Consider the following 18520-nt stretch of genomic DNA (forward strand, 5'->3'; position numbering starts at 1 on the left):
ACCTAAACCAGGTCGATCGAAAACTGAGAAAGAAAATTATAGACCAATCTCCTTAATGAATATTGATGCTAAAATCTTAAATAAGATATTAGTAAAAAGACTTCAGAAAATCATCTCCAGGATAATACACTATGATCAAGTAGGATTTATTCCAGGAATGCAGGGCTGGTTTAATATTAGGAAAACTATTAATATAATTGACCATATTAATAATCAAATTAATAAGAACCATATGATCATCTCAATAGATGCAGAAAAAGCATTGACAAAATCCAACATCCATTCCTACTAAAAACTCTTGAGAGTATAGGAATAAATGGACTATTCCTTAGAATAATCAGGAGCATATATTTAAGACCTTCAGTAAGCATAATATACAATAGAAATAAACTGCAACCTTTGCCAGTAAGATCAGGAGTGAAACAAGGTTGCCCACTATCACTATCACTATTCAATATAGTACTAGAAACGCGAGCCTCGGCAATAAGAGCCGAGAAAGAGATTCAAGGAATTAGAGTAGGAAATGAGGAAATCAAACTATCACTTTTTGCAGATGACATGATGGTATACTTAGAGAACCCCAAAGACTCTGCTAAAAAGCTACTAGAAATAATTCAAAATTTCAGCAAAGTGGCAGGATACAAAATAAATCCACATAAATCCTCGGCATTTTTATATATCACTAACAAAATGCAACAGCAAGAGATACAAAGAGAAATTCCATTCCAAACAAATGTTGAGAGTATAAAGTATTTGGGAATCCATCTACCAAAGAAAAGTCAGGAATTATATGAGAAAAATTACAAAACACTTGCCACAAAAATAAAATCAGATTTAAATAATTGGAAAGACATTCAATGCTCTTGGATAGGCCGAGCGAATATAATAAAGATGACAATACTCCCCAAACTAATCTATTTATTTAGTGCTATCCCAATCAGACTCCCAAGACACTATTTCAATGACCTAGAAAAAATAACAACAAAATTCATATGGAAGAATAAAAGGTCGAGGACTGCAAGGGAACTAATGAAAAAAAACTCAGAGGAAGGTGGTCTAAGTGTACCTGATCTAAAGCTATATTATATAGCAGCAGTCACCAAAACCATTTGGTATTGGCTAAGAAATAGACCGGTAGATCAGTGGAACAGATTAGATACAAAGGACAAAAAAGGGTACATCTATAGCAATCTAATCTTTGACAAACCCAAAGATACCAACATTAGGGGTAAAAATTCATTATTCGGAAGAAACTGTTGGGAAAACTGGAAATTAGTATGGCAGAAATTAGATATGGATCCACACTTAACACCATATACCAAGATAAGATCAAAATGGGTCCATGATTTAGGCATAAAGAGGGAGATAATAAATAGATTAGAGGAACAGAGGATAGTCTACCTCTCAGACCTGTGGAGGAGGAAGGAATTTATGACCAGAGGAGAACTAGAGATCATTATTGATCACAAAATAGAAGATTTTGATTACATCAAACTAAAAAGTTTCTGTACAAATAATACTAATGCAAACAAGATTAGAAGGGAAGTAACAAATTGGGAAAATATTTTTAAAAACAAAGGTTCTGACAAAGGTCTCCTTTCCAAAATATATAGAGAACTGACCCTAAGTTATAAGAAACCGAACCATTCTCCAATTGATAAATGGTCAAAGGATATGAACAGACAATTCTCAGATGAAGAAATTGAAACTATATCCACTCACACGAAAGAGTGTTCCAAATCACTACTGATCAGAGAAATGCAAATTAAGACAACTCTGAGATACCACTACACACCTGTCAGATTGGCTAAGATGACAGGAACAAATAATGATGAATGTTGGAGGGGCTGTGGGGAAACTGGGACACTAATACATTGCTGGTGGAGTTGCAAAAAAATCCAGCCATTGTGGAGAGCAATTTGGAATTATGCCCAAAAAGTTATCAAACTGTGCTACTACTGGGCTTATATCCCAAAGAAATACTAAAGAGCGGAAAGAGACATATATGTGCCAAAATGTTTGTGGCAGCTCTTTTTTATTTTTTTTTTATTTTTTTAATTTTTATTTTATTTTATAATTATAACATTTTTTTGACAGTACATATGCATGGGTAATTTTTTACAACATTATCCCTTGCACTTACTTCTATTCAGATTTTTTCCCTTCCTCCCCCAACCCCCTCCCCCAGATGGCAATCAGTCTTATATATGTTAAATATATTACAGTATATTCTAGATACAATATATGTGTGTAGAACCGAATTTTTTGTTGCACAGGAAGAATTGGATTCAGAATGTAAAAATAACAGTTTACATTCATTTCCCAGTGTTCCTTTTCTGGATGTAGCTGGTTCTGTCCATCATTAATCAATTGGAATTGGATTAGCTCTTCTCTATGTTGAAGAAATCCACTTCCATCAGCATACATCCTCGTACAGTATCATTGTTGAAGTGTATAATGATGTAAGTCTCTCCAAGCCTCTCTGTATTCATCCTGCTGGTCATTTCTTACGGAACAATAATATGCCATAACATTCATATACCATAATTTACCCAAGCATTCTCCAATTGATGGGCATCCATTCGTTTTCCATTTTCTGGCCACTATAAAAAGGGCTGCCACAAACATTTTGGTACATACAAGTCCTTTTCCCTTCTTTAGTATTTCTTTGAGATATAAGCCCAGTAGTAGCACTGCTGGATCAAAGGCTATGCACAGTTTGATAACTTTTTGGACATAATTCCAGATTGCTCTCCAGAATAGTTGGATTCTTTCACAATTCCACCAACAATGTATGTGTCCCAGTTTTCTGTGGGAAGTCACTTAAAACCAATTGCTGCTCAGCAAGAAAAAAAAATAGAAGAAAGAACAGAAAGGGATCATCCTTTATCTCCCTCCCTATACCAGCCTCTACCCTCCCCTTTGAGCCATTATTTTATCCACACAAACAGTTTTATCCTTAGCACAACTGTTCTTGGAACTGATCCTGGCCCAAAGTCTAGTATGATCTCTGCCACTCAACTAAACTTTCCCCAATGTGGCCTATCAACTTCTGGTCAGTGGGGTTGGAATTGAACTATGAATGAGGTGTTGTCACAGAAGCTCTGAGCTTTAACTGCTATCCCTGTCATGGCCAATGACACAGTCATAGAGTCAGAGTTGGGAGGGACCTCTTAGGTTATCTAGTCTAACCCTTTCATTTTGCAGATGAATTAAGGAAGTTAAATGACTTGCTTAATGTCACACATTTGAATTACTATTTTTTGTTGTTGTTGTCATATCTGATTCTATATCATCCCACAAACTTGTGTGCATGGGATTTTTTTGACAAAGACTGGAGTTGGCCCCATTTTAAAGATGAAGAACTGAGACAAATAGGAGTTAAGTGAAATGTTTAGGGTCATTCTGTTAATGTCTGAGGCCAGATATGAATTCAAACCTTCCTAATTCCTAAACCCAGTGCTCTATATACTTCACCACCTACATGTGCATTACAATGCCACTGTACTATGTTGTCACTTTATGGAACCTGATAATTAGGTGTCCAAGAAGTACAATGAAGATTCAGAGGGAGAAGGAACACCAGAGGACAATTCTCACTTATAGTGAGCATTCATCTTATGTTAACTCTGTCAATTATAAGGCTCTAGGAAACATGATAAGCATTTTACTGAAAGTAACATAATAGATTCTAATTTAATTTACTTTTTTTTTTAAAGTAACTAAGTTAACTTCTTTTTGTCCCAGATTTCTGAATTGTATACTGTCTACTTTGAGGGGTTATTGGGAGAATGAAATAAGAAAATATACTAATATACATAAAAAGTAGGCTAATAACAACAATAAAATAGCTAGCATTTATATGGCACTTTAAAGTTTCAAAGCATTTTACAAATATTTCATTTTATCTTCACAGCAATCCTAGGAGGTAGATACTTTATGGGTCTACATTGTCTTATGTTAAGATGATATTGGAGAATTTAGCTTATAAAATTTTAACCCCTAGTGATTGGAAATCTATAGCAAAGACATGTTTACAACCTGGACAAAACATGTTGTGGCTTTCTGAACATAGTGAACTCTGTAAAATACAAGCCCAACGAAATACCTGTCACCTTTGATCAACTAGCAGGTTTAAGTCCTTATGCAGACACTTTAGCACAGATTAATTATCCTATAGCAGCATATGAGTATTTTACAGATGAAGAAACTGAGGCAGACAGAAATTTAAGTGACACACCCAGGGTTACAAAACTAGAGACTGTATAGAAATTTAGGACTTCTTGACTAACCATTAGAGCCTCTAGCTGCCTAAGCCTTATAATTCTTTACAGTTGAGAAAGAGAGGCAGTGACAAAGGCAAAGAAAAAGAGTTTCACATGCACATGAGAGAGCAAATGTGTTGGAAAGGAAAGGGAGCTAACTTCCAAAACAGAAAGACATGAGTTTAGTTTTTGACTGACACACACTGGCTGCATGACTGCAATTTACTTCTCTCTGGGCCCCAAGCTACTCTCTAAGACTATAAAGGGCAAAGGAAGCACAGTGTTGGTTGAAGGAGTTTCCTCACTAAGAATTCTCTTTATTTTTTTAAGGACTATATAAACAGGATAATCTAGTGCCTTTAATTAGATTTCCCTATCTACAACACACCTGGAAGTCTTACACTCCTAAAAATATGGCTTTTGTGGACTGTCATTTAATCTTCCAAACATTACTTTTTTTTTAATCCAACAAGAATCTCACTTTCTTTGACTTTCTCAGACTTTACAGAAAGACCTCCAGTCTCTAATATTCTAAACCAGGAAGCTTTTGATGAGGATTAAAAGGATAGGGGCAAATGACTTGGCAGTTGGGATACCATTTCTACTTAGTATCATAAAAGAATAGAAGGAGGGGGATTTGGCAAAGGTCTTGCTGTTTCCTTAGCTTCCTCTAAAAAGAACTGGTAAAACTAACTCCCTTCGGCTCAGACAGGATTAAGTAAGGTGCCATAACAGGCTGGGAGAGTTTGGCACAGTGCTACAAAGCTTAAACAGAGAGCACAGCCCTGCCTGTTATTCCAAATAGTGAAACCTACTCAAAAAATTAGGCAGCATGGGGGAAAACCATGTCAAGAGAATATTCCCATGGCAACTCTAGGTATTCTCTGAGTTTTCTCCCTTTTATACAAAGCAAGATTTTTTTTCTCTTGAGACCTCTTCTATTGAATATATCCAGGGCAAGCTATCAGTAATGCACATTTTCTCTCACATTCCTTAACCAGTAGGATGTGATCTAAAAAATCTGTGAGCTAAAAATAATAACACTTGTCTCCAAAGATGAACACAGGAGAGGCACTTTCAAAGTTCAGAAAATACCTTCCTCAAACCAAAAACAGACATTTAGTTACCACTGAGGAGGGTGGGGAAATTTTGAGCCATCCCTGCTTAAGAGAACATTTTTGGTACATGCAAAGGCATGTCAATACAATTTTTTTTTTTTGCATTGCAATAAACTTAGAAATCACTGGGGAATTTGACTTTGTCCCAGATAAAGTCAAACGCGATGAGTAACAACTCAACCCATTATAATAACCATTCAAAACATAGGGCTAAATAAATTTCCCCCAAATCACCAAATCTTAGCATTAGAAAGGGTAATCAGGACCATTTAGGCTAACTTTGAACCTGAAGAAGAATCTTCTCTATGGCATTTCTAACAAGTGGTTATCCAGATTCTGCTCAGAGACTTCTAATGATGTAAATAAAACCCACTGTGTCTTGAGACAAGAAGCCTATTCTGGATCTGGCCAACCCTTAATTATTGGAAGACATTTCCTTTTATGAGGCTTATTGCTTCTAGCTCTGTCCTTTCTGGCCATTTGGAATAAGCCTAATTGCAGAGACTGGGAGTTTAAGGAATTGGGTTCAAATCTTGGCTCATGTTCTTACTATATGTGTGACATTGGGCAGCTTATTTTACCCTTCTGGTCTCATTTTCTTCAACTGTAAAATGAAAGGACTGGACTAGATGATGTCTAAGGTCCCTTCTAAATCCATGATCCTATGATCCTATGTATTATTCCTTGTGGCAACTCTTCAATTAATTGAAAAGAATTAACATATCTCTTCTAAATCTTCTCTTTTCCAGTCTAAAAACTCCAACTTCTTTCAATCAGTCAACAAACATTTATAATACTTTACCCCTGGCATTGTGCTAGACACTGGGCATACAATGACAAAAATGAAACTGTTCCTTACCATATAAAATTTCTATTCTTTTGGGGGAAACAAAGATGCACATTGTTTCTAACCTTCATAGGTTTCTGAATACTTTTCTGAATAAAACCAATATGATCATTTGTCCTAAAATGTGGCACAACCAGTGGAACACATAGTCTAAATGTGGATTTATCAGAAACAAAGTACTTTCACTGATACTTCTTCTACAGTGGCTCATTCAAATTTCATCTCCTACATGAAGTCTTTCTTTTAACTGCCATAAACCCCTAGCAAATATTTCCTTGTATTTATTTTGTATGTATTTCCCATTTACTTATTTGTTATATCTATACCAAGATATTCATATGCCACTTAAATCATAGGTCCAATTCCTATTCTTCTTCTTATTTCTATATGCCATTAGCTCCCCCAAGAGAATGCAAATTTTTTGAGGTAAGGGACTATTTTACTTTTCACTTTAGTTTCTCCTGTACCTAATACAGCACCTGGCAGGTGCTTACAAAATGTTTGCCAATTGGATGAAGTGCAGACTTAGAACCAACACTTTTTTAGGAAGCTTATCCTTTTCCTGGAAATAATATAAGCTACAGTAGAACCTACTATGTGCAAGGCCCTAAGTTAAGTATCTGACAGTCCCTGCCCTTAAGAAACTTACACCCTAATTAGGAAAGAATAGTCAAGGAATTGAATTGGGGAAGTGATGGAATAAGCAAAAGAGCTGGTGGCAAATGAAGAGAAGATTATGCAAATCGCATGTAAATACCATTGGCTCTCTCTTCTCTCCCCTTCAACCCAATTCCCAGAAGAAGCTTTGAAAAGGTAAAGTTTTTTCTAAGGTAAGAAAAGTTAATTTATGGCTACCATTTCCATAACATAATATGTAAAAAAGATTTATGTACATGAAACTGAAATTTTATTATCTACTACTTGTTATTTCTTTTAAATATATTACAAAGTTTTCATGTAAATTTCTTTTTTACTTCCCTCCCTTCTCTTCCTTGCCTTCCTTCACCTTCCTAGAGATGGCTACCATTGAAACAAATACATATATATGTGTAAGATTATTCTATGCATATTTCTATTTATTAATTTACTAGCTTTCAAACATTATTTTCTATGTTTGAGCTCTGCTACTCCTTTCTTTCTTCAGCAAGAATTCTGAGAAAGCCTAATCCAATTTGAAATAGACAACATGAATTTATTCATCTTTGTACTTCTGCAGATTGCCAACCTAATTTTTCTAGAATCCAAAAGTTTGGGTCAATCTAGCACATTCCACCAATTGTCAAACATTAGTACTACTGACTGAAAGCTGTAGCAAGTGGAATCAATGGGCCTAATAACCACAAACAAATAAAATGCAAGCCTTTAAATCCATTCTTTTATAGCAGATAATAAAAGCAAAAATTCACACAAGATCACCTCATTCCTTATAGTATCAATAAGGCTTATACAATCATGTTCAACAAGTAGAGGAAATGAAAGAATGATTCCAAAGGTATGACAGAAGCCACAAGATTTTAAGTCTCAAAGAATGAAAGCTGTTCATGATGAATACTTCTTCCTTACCTATCCAAGGCTGTGCTGGTTGGCATGCTCCTACCAAATCCTCGAATTCCCATCTGACGAAAATATGGAATGCAAGCGAGGTTGGCAGCAATGATGGCCAGAGAATCAGAAGGACTCACAAAAAAGCCATTTTGGCCTAAAATCATGTAACGGTCCTGTAGGAAGTAAAATATAGGCATTACCAAGCAGAGACATCACAGCAATCCATCCCAATTACTATAGCCAGATGATTTCTTGCCTTTCCTCTGCCAAAAAGTATTTGAAGGCATTTTCAGCCCTAATGGTGGCATCTCAGGGTTGCTTCTCAATCCCAGGCTTGTTTAAAGTATTGAGATTTGTCTAACTAAAATCTCTTTGGGAAGAAAGGTCTGAATATACCAAAATATCAACCAACTCAGAAACACTTATTAAGTGTCTATTGTACCAAATCTAGATGGTAGCCAGATAGTTCAGTGATTAGAGTGCTCTGCTTGGAGTCAGAGAAACCCGAGTTCAAATCTGGCCTCAGATAGTTACTTGCTATGTGACCCTGAACAAGTCACCTAATCTCAGGAATCCAGTGGAGAAAGAAATGGCAAACTCCTCCAGTATCTTTGCCAAGAAAACTTCATGGACAGTATGGTCTGTGAGATCTTTGAAGAATTAGACATAATTTAATGACTAAATAACAACAATGTGCCAGACATTGTACTAGTCCTGAGATACAAAAAAGAGGCAAAAGACAGCCCCTGTCCTCAAGGAATTTATTATCTATTGGAGGACACATTATGTGTGTGCAATATAAATTGAAAATAATTAACAGAGGGAAGGCATTGAACTAAGTGTGGTTAGAAAAGACTTCCTATAAAAAATGTGAGTTTTTAGTTAGAAATTAAAAGGAAGCCAGACAAATCAGTGGTTGGAGAAGAAAGGTGACAGCATTCCAGGAATGGGAAGCAGCCAGAGAAAATGCCAGAATAGAGAGTAGGAGCAACTTGTTCATGAAAGAGCCTCTTGGCCAGTATCATTGGACTAAAGAACACATGCACAAGAGTAAAGTATAAAAAGGCTAGAAAGGTAGAACAAGACTAGATTATAAAGGGCTTTCTTTGAATGCCCAACAGAGCATTTTATATTTGCTTCTAGAAAACTGGCAATAGAAACCATTAGAGTTTTTTTTTAATAGAAAAGTAATATGGTCAGACCAGTGTTTTAGGAAAATCACTTTAGAGGTTGAATGGAGAATGGACTGGAGTGGGGATAGATTCAAGACAGCAGACCCACCAGCAGTTGCTATAATAATCCAGATGTGAGAAAATGATGGCTTGCATTAGAACAGTGGCAGAGGAGAGAAGGGAACATATATTAGAGAAGATGCAAAGATGAAATATATTCATAGCATCAGAACAAAAAAAGTAAGTGAACAGCCAAACAAATTTTGACACATGATCATAACAAAATACTACTGCATTATAGGAAATGGTGACTAGACAGAATTCAGCAAGGCATGCAAAGACATAAATGAACTGATGCTGAATTAAGTAAAGAGAAAGAAGAAAACAATATAAAAGAATGTAACCAGAAAGAGGGCAGCTAAATGGTACAGGGAAAGGAGTGCTAAGCCTCAAGTCAGGAAGGCTCATCTTTGTAAGTTCAAATTTGGCCTCACACACTTGTTAGCTGTGTGATTCTGGGCAAGTCCCTTAATCCTATTTGCCTCAGTTTTCTCATCTGTAAAATGAACTGAAGAAGGAAATAGAAAAACATTCCAGTATCTTTACCAAAAACAAAGAAATAAACAAAAATCACCCCAAAGGGATCACAAAGAGTTGAACATGACTGAAACAACTTAATGACAACAAACGGCAAAACCAACAATAAAATCTGAACAATGCATAAATGTAATGACCAAGCTTGGTCTCAGAGTTGAAAAATATACTTCCTTTGTTATAGAAATGGGAGATAATGAATATAGAATATTGCATATAGTGACAAACATAGTCAATGTGTTCTGAATGCCTATACAGTGCCATGATTAAATGCTTGAAGTTGCCTCATGCTTACACAGGCACTCCTTTAAGATACCAAAACAGACTGAAAACATAATGATCAAATAACAAGAACCTTAGAGTGGGAGGATGGAGGTCAATCTGCCAAGTAATCAATAAGCAATTAAATCTAAATGATTGTCCCAGTTTAGTCAGTAACTAACAAAGAGACCTTTAGCAAATCACCTAATTTTTCTAAGGCTCATTTTCCTTATTTGAAAAACATAGTTATTGTTTTTTAACGTTAATTAAGATTTCTAGCTATTTTGAGACTTACTATTTGTACCAAGGAATGAATAAAAAACATTTATCAAACATTTGTCAAGCCCTTAAGAGGCTCACAGTCTAACTGGGAAAGATAATACATGTAGCAAAGTTCCACTCCAGAGTGGATGGAAAACTCTGAAAGTCCAAAAGGTTCAGTTACAAAGCCAAAAGCAAGACCCAGGAATCCTTTGCCTTCATTAATGTGACTGTCCCATAGAAATGCTTATCATCATTGACAAGGATGTCATGATCTCAAGGTCAAGTGGAGAAGGATTTCTAAAATGCCTTGTCATTGACCCTAACGTGGTCCTTTATACATAATAGATAATCTGTACACAGAATGAAATCAGTGAATAGATACTGAAAGAAATCTAAGAAATAGCTATACTAAGCAAAATTTAGCAAAAAGTAGATTGAAAAGACAATACAATTCAATCATAGGTGTCCATGTATGCATTTTCTATGTGTTGTGAAACTCATCACACTCATTAACTCCCTGGTTACAGTTGGTATTATGACAGATTTAAAGTTGGAAGAAAGTCAAGGTTATAAAGAGGTCATTTTTTCCAGAGATATCCAAACACAGTCCCATGGGTCACCTGTGATCCACAAGACTCCCAGGTATAATTCAAACTAGATTTAAGAGCCACTGAGACTATTTAGCAAAATAAATAAAAATATAATAACATATAGATAATACTAAAGTCATTTTTAAAAGCCATTTGGGAAATTTAAAAGCCATTGGGAAATAATTTAACAAAATAAACAAAAACATAATGACATAAATAATATTACATTTGAAAACTAAGTCAATATGCAACCTGTAGGGATCCCTATGTATGAATTAATAGCACCATTTCCTTGAGTTTGATATCACTTGCTATCATCCAACCCTTTCATTTTATAAAGAAACTCAATTCCAGAAAAGTAAAAAGTGACCACACAAGTTGTAAGAGCAGACTTTGAACCCAGGATGTCTAATTCTTAATACATCACCATTTCCACTATACCACAAACAATTAAGTATTTTTGAGAATGGTTAGGAGGGAAGAGAACCAGTCCTTTATACTAACCCCATCAGCATCAAACGCAGCTCCAAAGCCATATTCTCCTCCTTTCATTGCCTCCAGAAGTGTGGTTGCATATGTTAGATTTGGGTCAGGAGGCTGTCCTCCAAAATCCTCCAGAGGAACACAGTTTATTGCAGAATTTGCTGGGGCTCCTAGCTCATCACACAGAATCTTCCTTACATAGGGTCCCATAACTGTGGGAGAAAAGACAATGTGTCATCCAAATTTCAAATTTTTGCAAGAGAGTGGAGATCTCTTTGTTCCAGTCTCAGAAATATACAGCAACCCATTTAATACCCTCGAAGAAGAAAAAAAATCCATTAGTCATAATTCAAAATACAACATGAAAGAAGACATGAAAGTTCCATGACCCATGTCCCTTTTTCCAAAAATATCTTTGTAGACCCACATGAAGAGCTACCAGAGACTGTGCTCTAGTGCCCCAGCCTTCAAGAGCCCAGGAGAAGCATGAAGCTTCTCCTCATTCCACCACCCTTCAAGTGCAAATGCCTTCCCTTAGTACTACCTTGTATTCAAGTACTGTATATTTATTTGTGTTTATTCTGCATATATTTACATTTATTTATTAACTTCCCTAATTAGATTTTAAACTTCTTTAGAATAGGGATTATTTCATTCTTTTGTATTTTTATCCAATGAGCTAAAAAGCTTGGCACATAGTAAGTACATGATAAATGAGTAGAGTTCTGAGATTTAGATGTTTGTTTACAACATCTCTGCAAATGTATTTTACTTTGTAATATATCTGAATTTTGCATCAATGTGTTTTTTGCTTTCTAAACTGTAACTTAACATCAATAAGAATAATTTTAAAAGAAAAAATGTTTTCCATTCTTGTACAGTGTTATGCAGTGTTATGCTAGCTTCACTATAAAATGAAGATAATTTATCATCATATGAAAAATGTTCCATATAATCACAGATTTTTAAAAATGCAAATTAAAACAACCTTGAGATATCATTTTACACTTATCAAAATGAAGGTTACTGTTCAAAATAAATATTGAAGAAAGTATATTTTGGCTTAACCTTTTTTCTCTGTAAATCACAAATACTATGTGATGCTAATTTCCTTTTTTATATATAAACATATTTATACAATTCTCTTGCTGCACAAGAAAAATCAGATCAGAAAAAGAAAGTAAATGAGTAAGAAAACAAAATGCAAGCGAATAACAACAAAAAGAGTGAGATGTTATGTTGTGATCCACATTCAGTTCCCACAGGCCTCTCTTTGGTTGTAGATGACTCTCTTCATCACAAAATCATTGGAACTAGCATCAATCATCTTGTTATTAGAAAGAGTCACATTCATCAGAATTGATCACCGTATAATATTGATATTACTGTGTACAATGATCTCCTGGTTCTGCCCATTTCACTTCATTCATGTCACTCTCTCCAGGCCTCTCTAAAATCATCCTCCTGATCATTTCTTGTAGAACAATAATATTCCATAATATTTATATACCATAGCATATTCAATCATTCTCCAAATGATGGGCATCCACTCAATTTCCAATTTCTTGCCACTATTTATGATGCTAATTTACAAATCCTTCAAATTGCCACTGAGAGAGGATAGTGCAGATGAGATTTATGATCTAGGTTGGGGCTGGACTCCAAATACAAGAGGTCCTCAAAGACTCAAAGCAAAGCTGAACACTGCCCTGACACATAACCTACTAAACTTTAACACACTCCTAAGACTTTTGGAACACTTTATTGATGCTTAAAAATAAAAAGAACCAAAGATTACTGTTTCATCATCTCCACGTATAACTTCAAATTCACTTTTTCACACTATTTTCACCATCATTATAAGAAATGAAACTAAAATGCTAAGGTTTTCTAGAGCATTTTTCATATTGGAGAATATATACATGATCAGAATGAAAATGAATCTATTATTCCTCATTATTAGAAAAAAACAAAAAGAACTGGTTAAGGGCCTGAGGGGCCTATCTTAACTTGTCTTTCCAAAACCACTGAGCTCACCTCCATGCATAGCATCCACCTGGATCTTAAGTTGATTAGGTCCAGTCAGCAAACTCTTAATGGTGCTAAAGTCAAAGATGGTCTGAAGGAGGTTGAGATAGATGTCCACTGGATCCACTATCTCCACTAAAGGCAGGAAACAAAAAGAAATCAATGTAGTGAGTCACATCCTCATCAGATTGTGAGCCTATTGAAAGTAGGTGCTACTTTCAGCTTTTCTTGGTGTCCCCAGTACTTAGTATGGTGCCTAACACATACTAGATATTTAACAAGTATTTGTCAACTAGACTGGACTTCATTTGAATAAGTAGCTTAAAAATGAACTTGGCCTTATGGAAGCTAGGAGATATTTTTCCACATTATAGGTGATGCTAAATCTACAGATATTTTAGTTGATCAAACTAACTTCTGATGTCTCAGTTCCTAAATGGGGCCAATAATAACAACTATCTCCCAGAGTTGTTTAAAAGATCAAATTAAATAGTATTTTTAAAGTGTCCTGCACAGAACCAGGTATATAGTAGATACTAAGTACATGCTAGTTATTATTATTTCCAGATGTACTTTACAAATTAGAACACAATCATTATTTTATAGCATGATCATTGTCAGGCACTAAGTAACTATAATAACCACCTCAATATCAAAACAATAGATAGGGGCAGCTTGATGACCTGAGTTCAAATTTGACCTCAGACATCTAATAGTTAGTAGCCATGTGACCCTGGGCAAGACACTTCACCTCAATTTCCTCCAAAAAGTAGATAATAAAAGGTATAAGGGCAGAAAAATGCTACAAACACTGTCATTTTATTGATTGGTTTTTACTAAACTGGTTTTCCCTGTTAAAATGTAACTGAAAGGGAGGAAGGTTGTGGAGGAATATTTTCAGAAATGATTGTGTTTATGATGGACAGAATCATCTACACCCAGAGAAGGAACACTGGGAAATGAGTATAAACTGTTAGCATTTTTTTGTTTTTCTCCCCAGGTTATTTTTGCCTTCTGAATCCAAATCTTCCTTTGCAACAACAACAACAACAATATATATTGTACCTAGGATATACTATAACATATTTAATATATATGGGAATGCCTGCCATCTAGGGGAGGGAGTGGAGGGAAGGAGGGGAAAAATTCAGAACAGAAGGGAGTACAAGGGATAATGTTGTAAAAAAAAATTACCTATGCATATGTACTGTCAAAGAAAATGTTATAATTATAAAAGTAATAAAAAAACAAAAACAAAAAAATAAAAAATAAAACAAAAAAAAGAAATGATTGTGTTTTTTAAAATTGAGATCATTATAAATGATCATAAATAAATAAAACTGCCTTTAAAAATATCAGTAGGAATGCTTAATTATTCTTAACATAAAATTATTTTCATTAAGGTGAGATGGGGGGCAGTTATGTGGCACAGTGGATAGAGCACCAGCCTTGAATTCAGGAGGACCCGAGATCAAATTTGACCTTAAATACTTAACACTTCCTAGCTATGTCACCCTGGGCAAGTCACTTAACCCCAGCCTCAGAGGGGAAAAAAAAGGTGAGGGGGGGAATTACCCACAGTTTAAGTGTTACTCTGTCTCTTATTTTGTGATCTTGAATCATTTGCTTCTCTATTTTAGTTTCTCTATCTCTTAGACTAGATAATCTTGAAGGCCTCTTTGATACCAGATTTTTTTTTAGTTTAAATGATTGCATCTATACACTATACAAATATTTTTTCCAATTAGTAAAATGAATATTCATTCATTCAGCCTGATGTTCACCTCTACAAGCAAATATTTAAAGTATATTTTCTGGTGTGATAAAAGCTATAAGTAGAAGAGAAGGGGTGGTCCTAACTTTTCTCTATGGAAATGCTGGCCAATTTTGCCAGCCTGGACCCTGTAGGAAATGGGTACAGGTCTTGAGCAGCACTCAAATCTTGCCACTATTTATAGTAATATATATGTTAATAATTTACTATGTATAAAATGGTTTAACCATTTTTATTACTTAGGTATCTTTTCTTTTTAATGTATCATTGATGAAGGTTTTGAGTGTTGTATCCCAACTTCATTTTCTCTTTAAGCATTATGGTTTTTAGTGCATGCTTTTGCCAAGCAAAAAAGAAAAAAAAGTGTTTTTTGGGAACATATATGGTGAATTATAATAGAACTGACTACAAATTCTGAAAAGATACAACCTTATAGAAAGCAATTTGGTAGTAATTGACTGAGCATTAAACCTTCAAAGCTCCATATTCTCATTCCACTTAAAAAGGCCCCACTGCATCAAGAGCCATCACCAGTTGTCTTTGACTCACTCCTAGACCCAGTGACTCTGAAGGAAAGCAGGAGTCTGATGATTTTGCTCAACTTTGCCTCACTTAAATCCAATTCACTTGCAAGTCATGACATCATCTTCCTGATGTCACTGGTTCTCTTCAAGAATGAAGGACAAACAAGTTTAATTCTCTCTCCTTCAGCCTTGCCTAAGGACATCAGTGATGTCCCAGTAATGGTGTCCTAGTTACCTTACTTCTAAAATAAGGATATCATTTATGATAGCATAGGCTGGGCCCATGAGTGAAAATGTAGCCTTAGACATTAAGTTATTTGACCTTAGGAAAGCTATTTTACTTTTGTCCGCCTCACTTTCCTTGGCTGTAAAATAAGGATAATAATAATACCTAACAAAGTATAAGGTCCAAATGAACAATATTTGTAAATAGTTTGGATCAATGACTGGCATAGAGTAAGTTTCCTTCTTTCCTTCTTCAAGAGGCCTTTCCTGATTGTATCCTCACACACCAAAAATACTTTATGTTTTACTTTTTATATAATTTGGAAATTCCTATATGTGGTTTGTCATGTATCCCTTGATAAATCATATATATATATATATATATATATATATATATATATATATATATATATATATATATATATATATATATATATATATATATATATATATATATAAATACAGGGATATCTTTAGACTCAACTATGTATCCCCAGTACCTAACAAAGTATGTGACACACAGTAGACATTTAAAATATGCTCAATGATTAACTCATAATTTAGAGGGACATAAAGCAGTTAAGAAAATTGTTTCCACAAAGGGACTATCCAATAATTGAGGAAATGTCTGAACAAAATGTAGTGTAAAAGAGTAATGAAATGGTCATAAATGATGAATATGAATATAAATAATTCTGGGAAACTTAGCTAACTTGTATGAAATAATGCAGAGAGAAGGGAGAGAAGAACAATTTATACAATGACCACAGAAATGTCAAGGAATATAACCTTTATCAATGGAGTAACTGATTGTGACTTTAGTGGACTATCATTGAAGCATAAAACTGCATTAAAACTTTTGAGACACTTTATATAGAGAAGATCCATGATTCTCCCTTCACAAGTGAAAAAAAAAAAAAAAAAAAACCTCACAAGCCATCTTCAAGGAAATTGTCTGAGACACATAGAGATTAAGTGATTCAACCAGAGTTACCTGGGTGGAAGCAGGATTATTATCAGCAATTTCATTCTAAATGTTATAAAATTAATTCTTAAAATTAAAGATTGTTCATGTTTAAGATTTCTCTAGGTGCAGGCAACTCCTAGTAAGAAAATTCTACCAATGCAGATTAGCAAATGTTTGACAACTTATCAACTCAGTCCCATGATAAAATATTGCATTTGGCACCCCTGTTCCTACAGTAAATCTTTCCAGAATCATCTGAAGGTTGTATAACATATTCCCACTCACTGTTGAGGGAGAGACTGATACAGAGGATAGGGAGAAGAAGATGAAGAAGGAAAGAGAGACAGAGAGGAAGAGGAAGGGGAGAGAACAATGGAAGTAAAAAAAAAAAGGGAGGGAGAAGGCAGGAGGGAGAATGTTTGAGCAGATTGTTTAATGAGATTTTCTAAAGTTTTATAAAAGCAAAGTCAATATGGCTTTTCAAAGTGTTGTCCAAAAAAAGAATAATAGTTATTTATCACTTACATAATTCTTTAAGATTTGCAAAGCACTTTACATATGTTACTTCACTTGATTTGAAATCTCACGAGTATGAAAATAGATTTTGAAAGAATCTTCTAAACTTCCTTATCAAGCTTCCAGATAGCACCATGGATAGATACTGAAGTTAAATCCAGAAAGACCTGAGTTCAAATGCACTTACTTATTTACTAGCTTACTTACTTACTAGCTACTTTACTAGCTTACTTACTAGTGACCTACCCAAGTCACTAATCCTCTATCTGCCTCAGTTCCCTCAATTGCAAAAGGAGCATAACAGCACCTATCTCCAGGGTTATGTGAGCATCAAATGAGAGTATATTTTTAAAACTCTTAGTAGGGTACTTGGCCCAAAGTAGGCTTTTAATAAATGCTTGTTTCCTTCTTTCCTTTCTCTTAACAACACACAGATGTCATACATCAATAGCTGTTCTTCAGAAGTTTAGTTCAAATATTTAATTTAGTTTCCAACACAGTAAAGATTCTGAGACAGTCCCAATTCCCACAATCCATGGAGCTGCTGTGCCATATCATTTGAATTGAATGTTACTATTACCTCTGAAAGGTTTGAATTTGTTCTCCAAATCAAATTCTTGTCTTCCTAGTCGAGATAAGTCAATTCGGAGATCTGGACAGATGGCATACTCCTCAATCGTTCTGCTGATCTGGTAGATCTTATCTGAAACTACATCTGGTGCAGGACCTAAAATTTAAAACAAACAAACAAACAAAAAACCCTGTGCATGAGCATACACACACATACACACACACACACACACACACACATACACACACACACATACATACATACATACATACACACACACTTCAATTTTAGAAGCAATAGCCTACCTTCCCTAACCAGCAAAGAAAATGATCCATTTGTCCAATACTCATACTCAAGAGAATTCATACTCAGGAGAAAATTGCTCAAATAGCTTAGTTTTCTGATGCTCAAATTCACTTTAGCAAAAACATGGTATTTCAGATCATGTTTGAGGGATTTTTGTTGGGAGTTCGTTTTTTAATATCCATTTCTGTGGAGAATAGTTTTACACCTATCAAGAAGAACTGATTTTATAATCTATTCCCATCCAGGATAAGAGATAGAAGCAGAGTATGAAGATCACCAAGCTTAAGAATCTGAGAATAAAACTAATTTTGCAGGTAACCTTGAAAAGGGTTACATTGAGTTTTACAGGTTAGCCCAGTATGTTTAGCTGGTTTATTTAATCAACCTCATATTTCAATCAATTCGGATGTAACTACAAATGTTTGATATTCTCCCTCAAAAAGAATGAAATAATCTATTTCAGATAGTTT

General features: G+C 34.8%; 1 protein-coding gene across 2 annotated transcripts in view; it reads right to left on the reverse strand.

The window, feature by feature from the left end:
- Positions 1-18520, reverse strand: part of PGM5 (phosphoglucomutase 5) — a 212719-nt gene that overhangs the window by 170415 nt on the left and 23784 nt on the right. For both annotated transcript variants that reach the window (XM_074280735.1, XM_074280734.1), the window contains exons 3-6: positions 17754-17900; positions 13177-13302; positions 11161-11351; positions 7794-7948 (exon numbers count right to left, since the gene is read on the reverse strand). In XM_074280735.1, the coding sequence (XP_074136836.1) occupies positions 7794-7948; positions 11161-11351; positions 13177-13302; positions 17754-17900 (619 nt within the window). The remainder of the gene's footprint in view (positions 1-7793; positions 7949-11160; positions 11352-13176; positions 13303-17753; positions 17901-18520) is intronic.

Source organism: Sminthopsis crassicaudata, chromosome 1, assembly GCF_048593235.1.
Source record: "Sminthopsis crassicaudata isolate SCR6 chromosome 1, ASM4859323v1, whole genome shotgun sequence".
Taxonomy (NCBI): domain Eukaryota; kingdom Metazoa; phylum Chordata; class Mammalia; order Dasyuromorphia; family Dasyuridae; genus Sminthopsis; species Sminthopsis crassicaudata.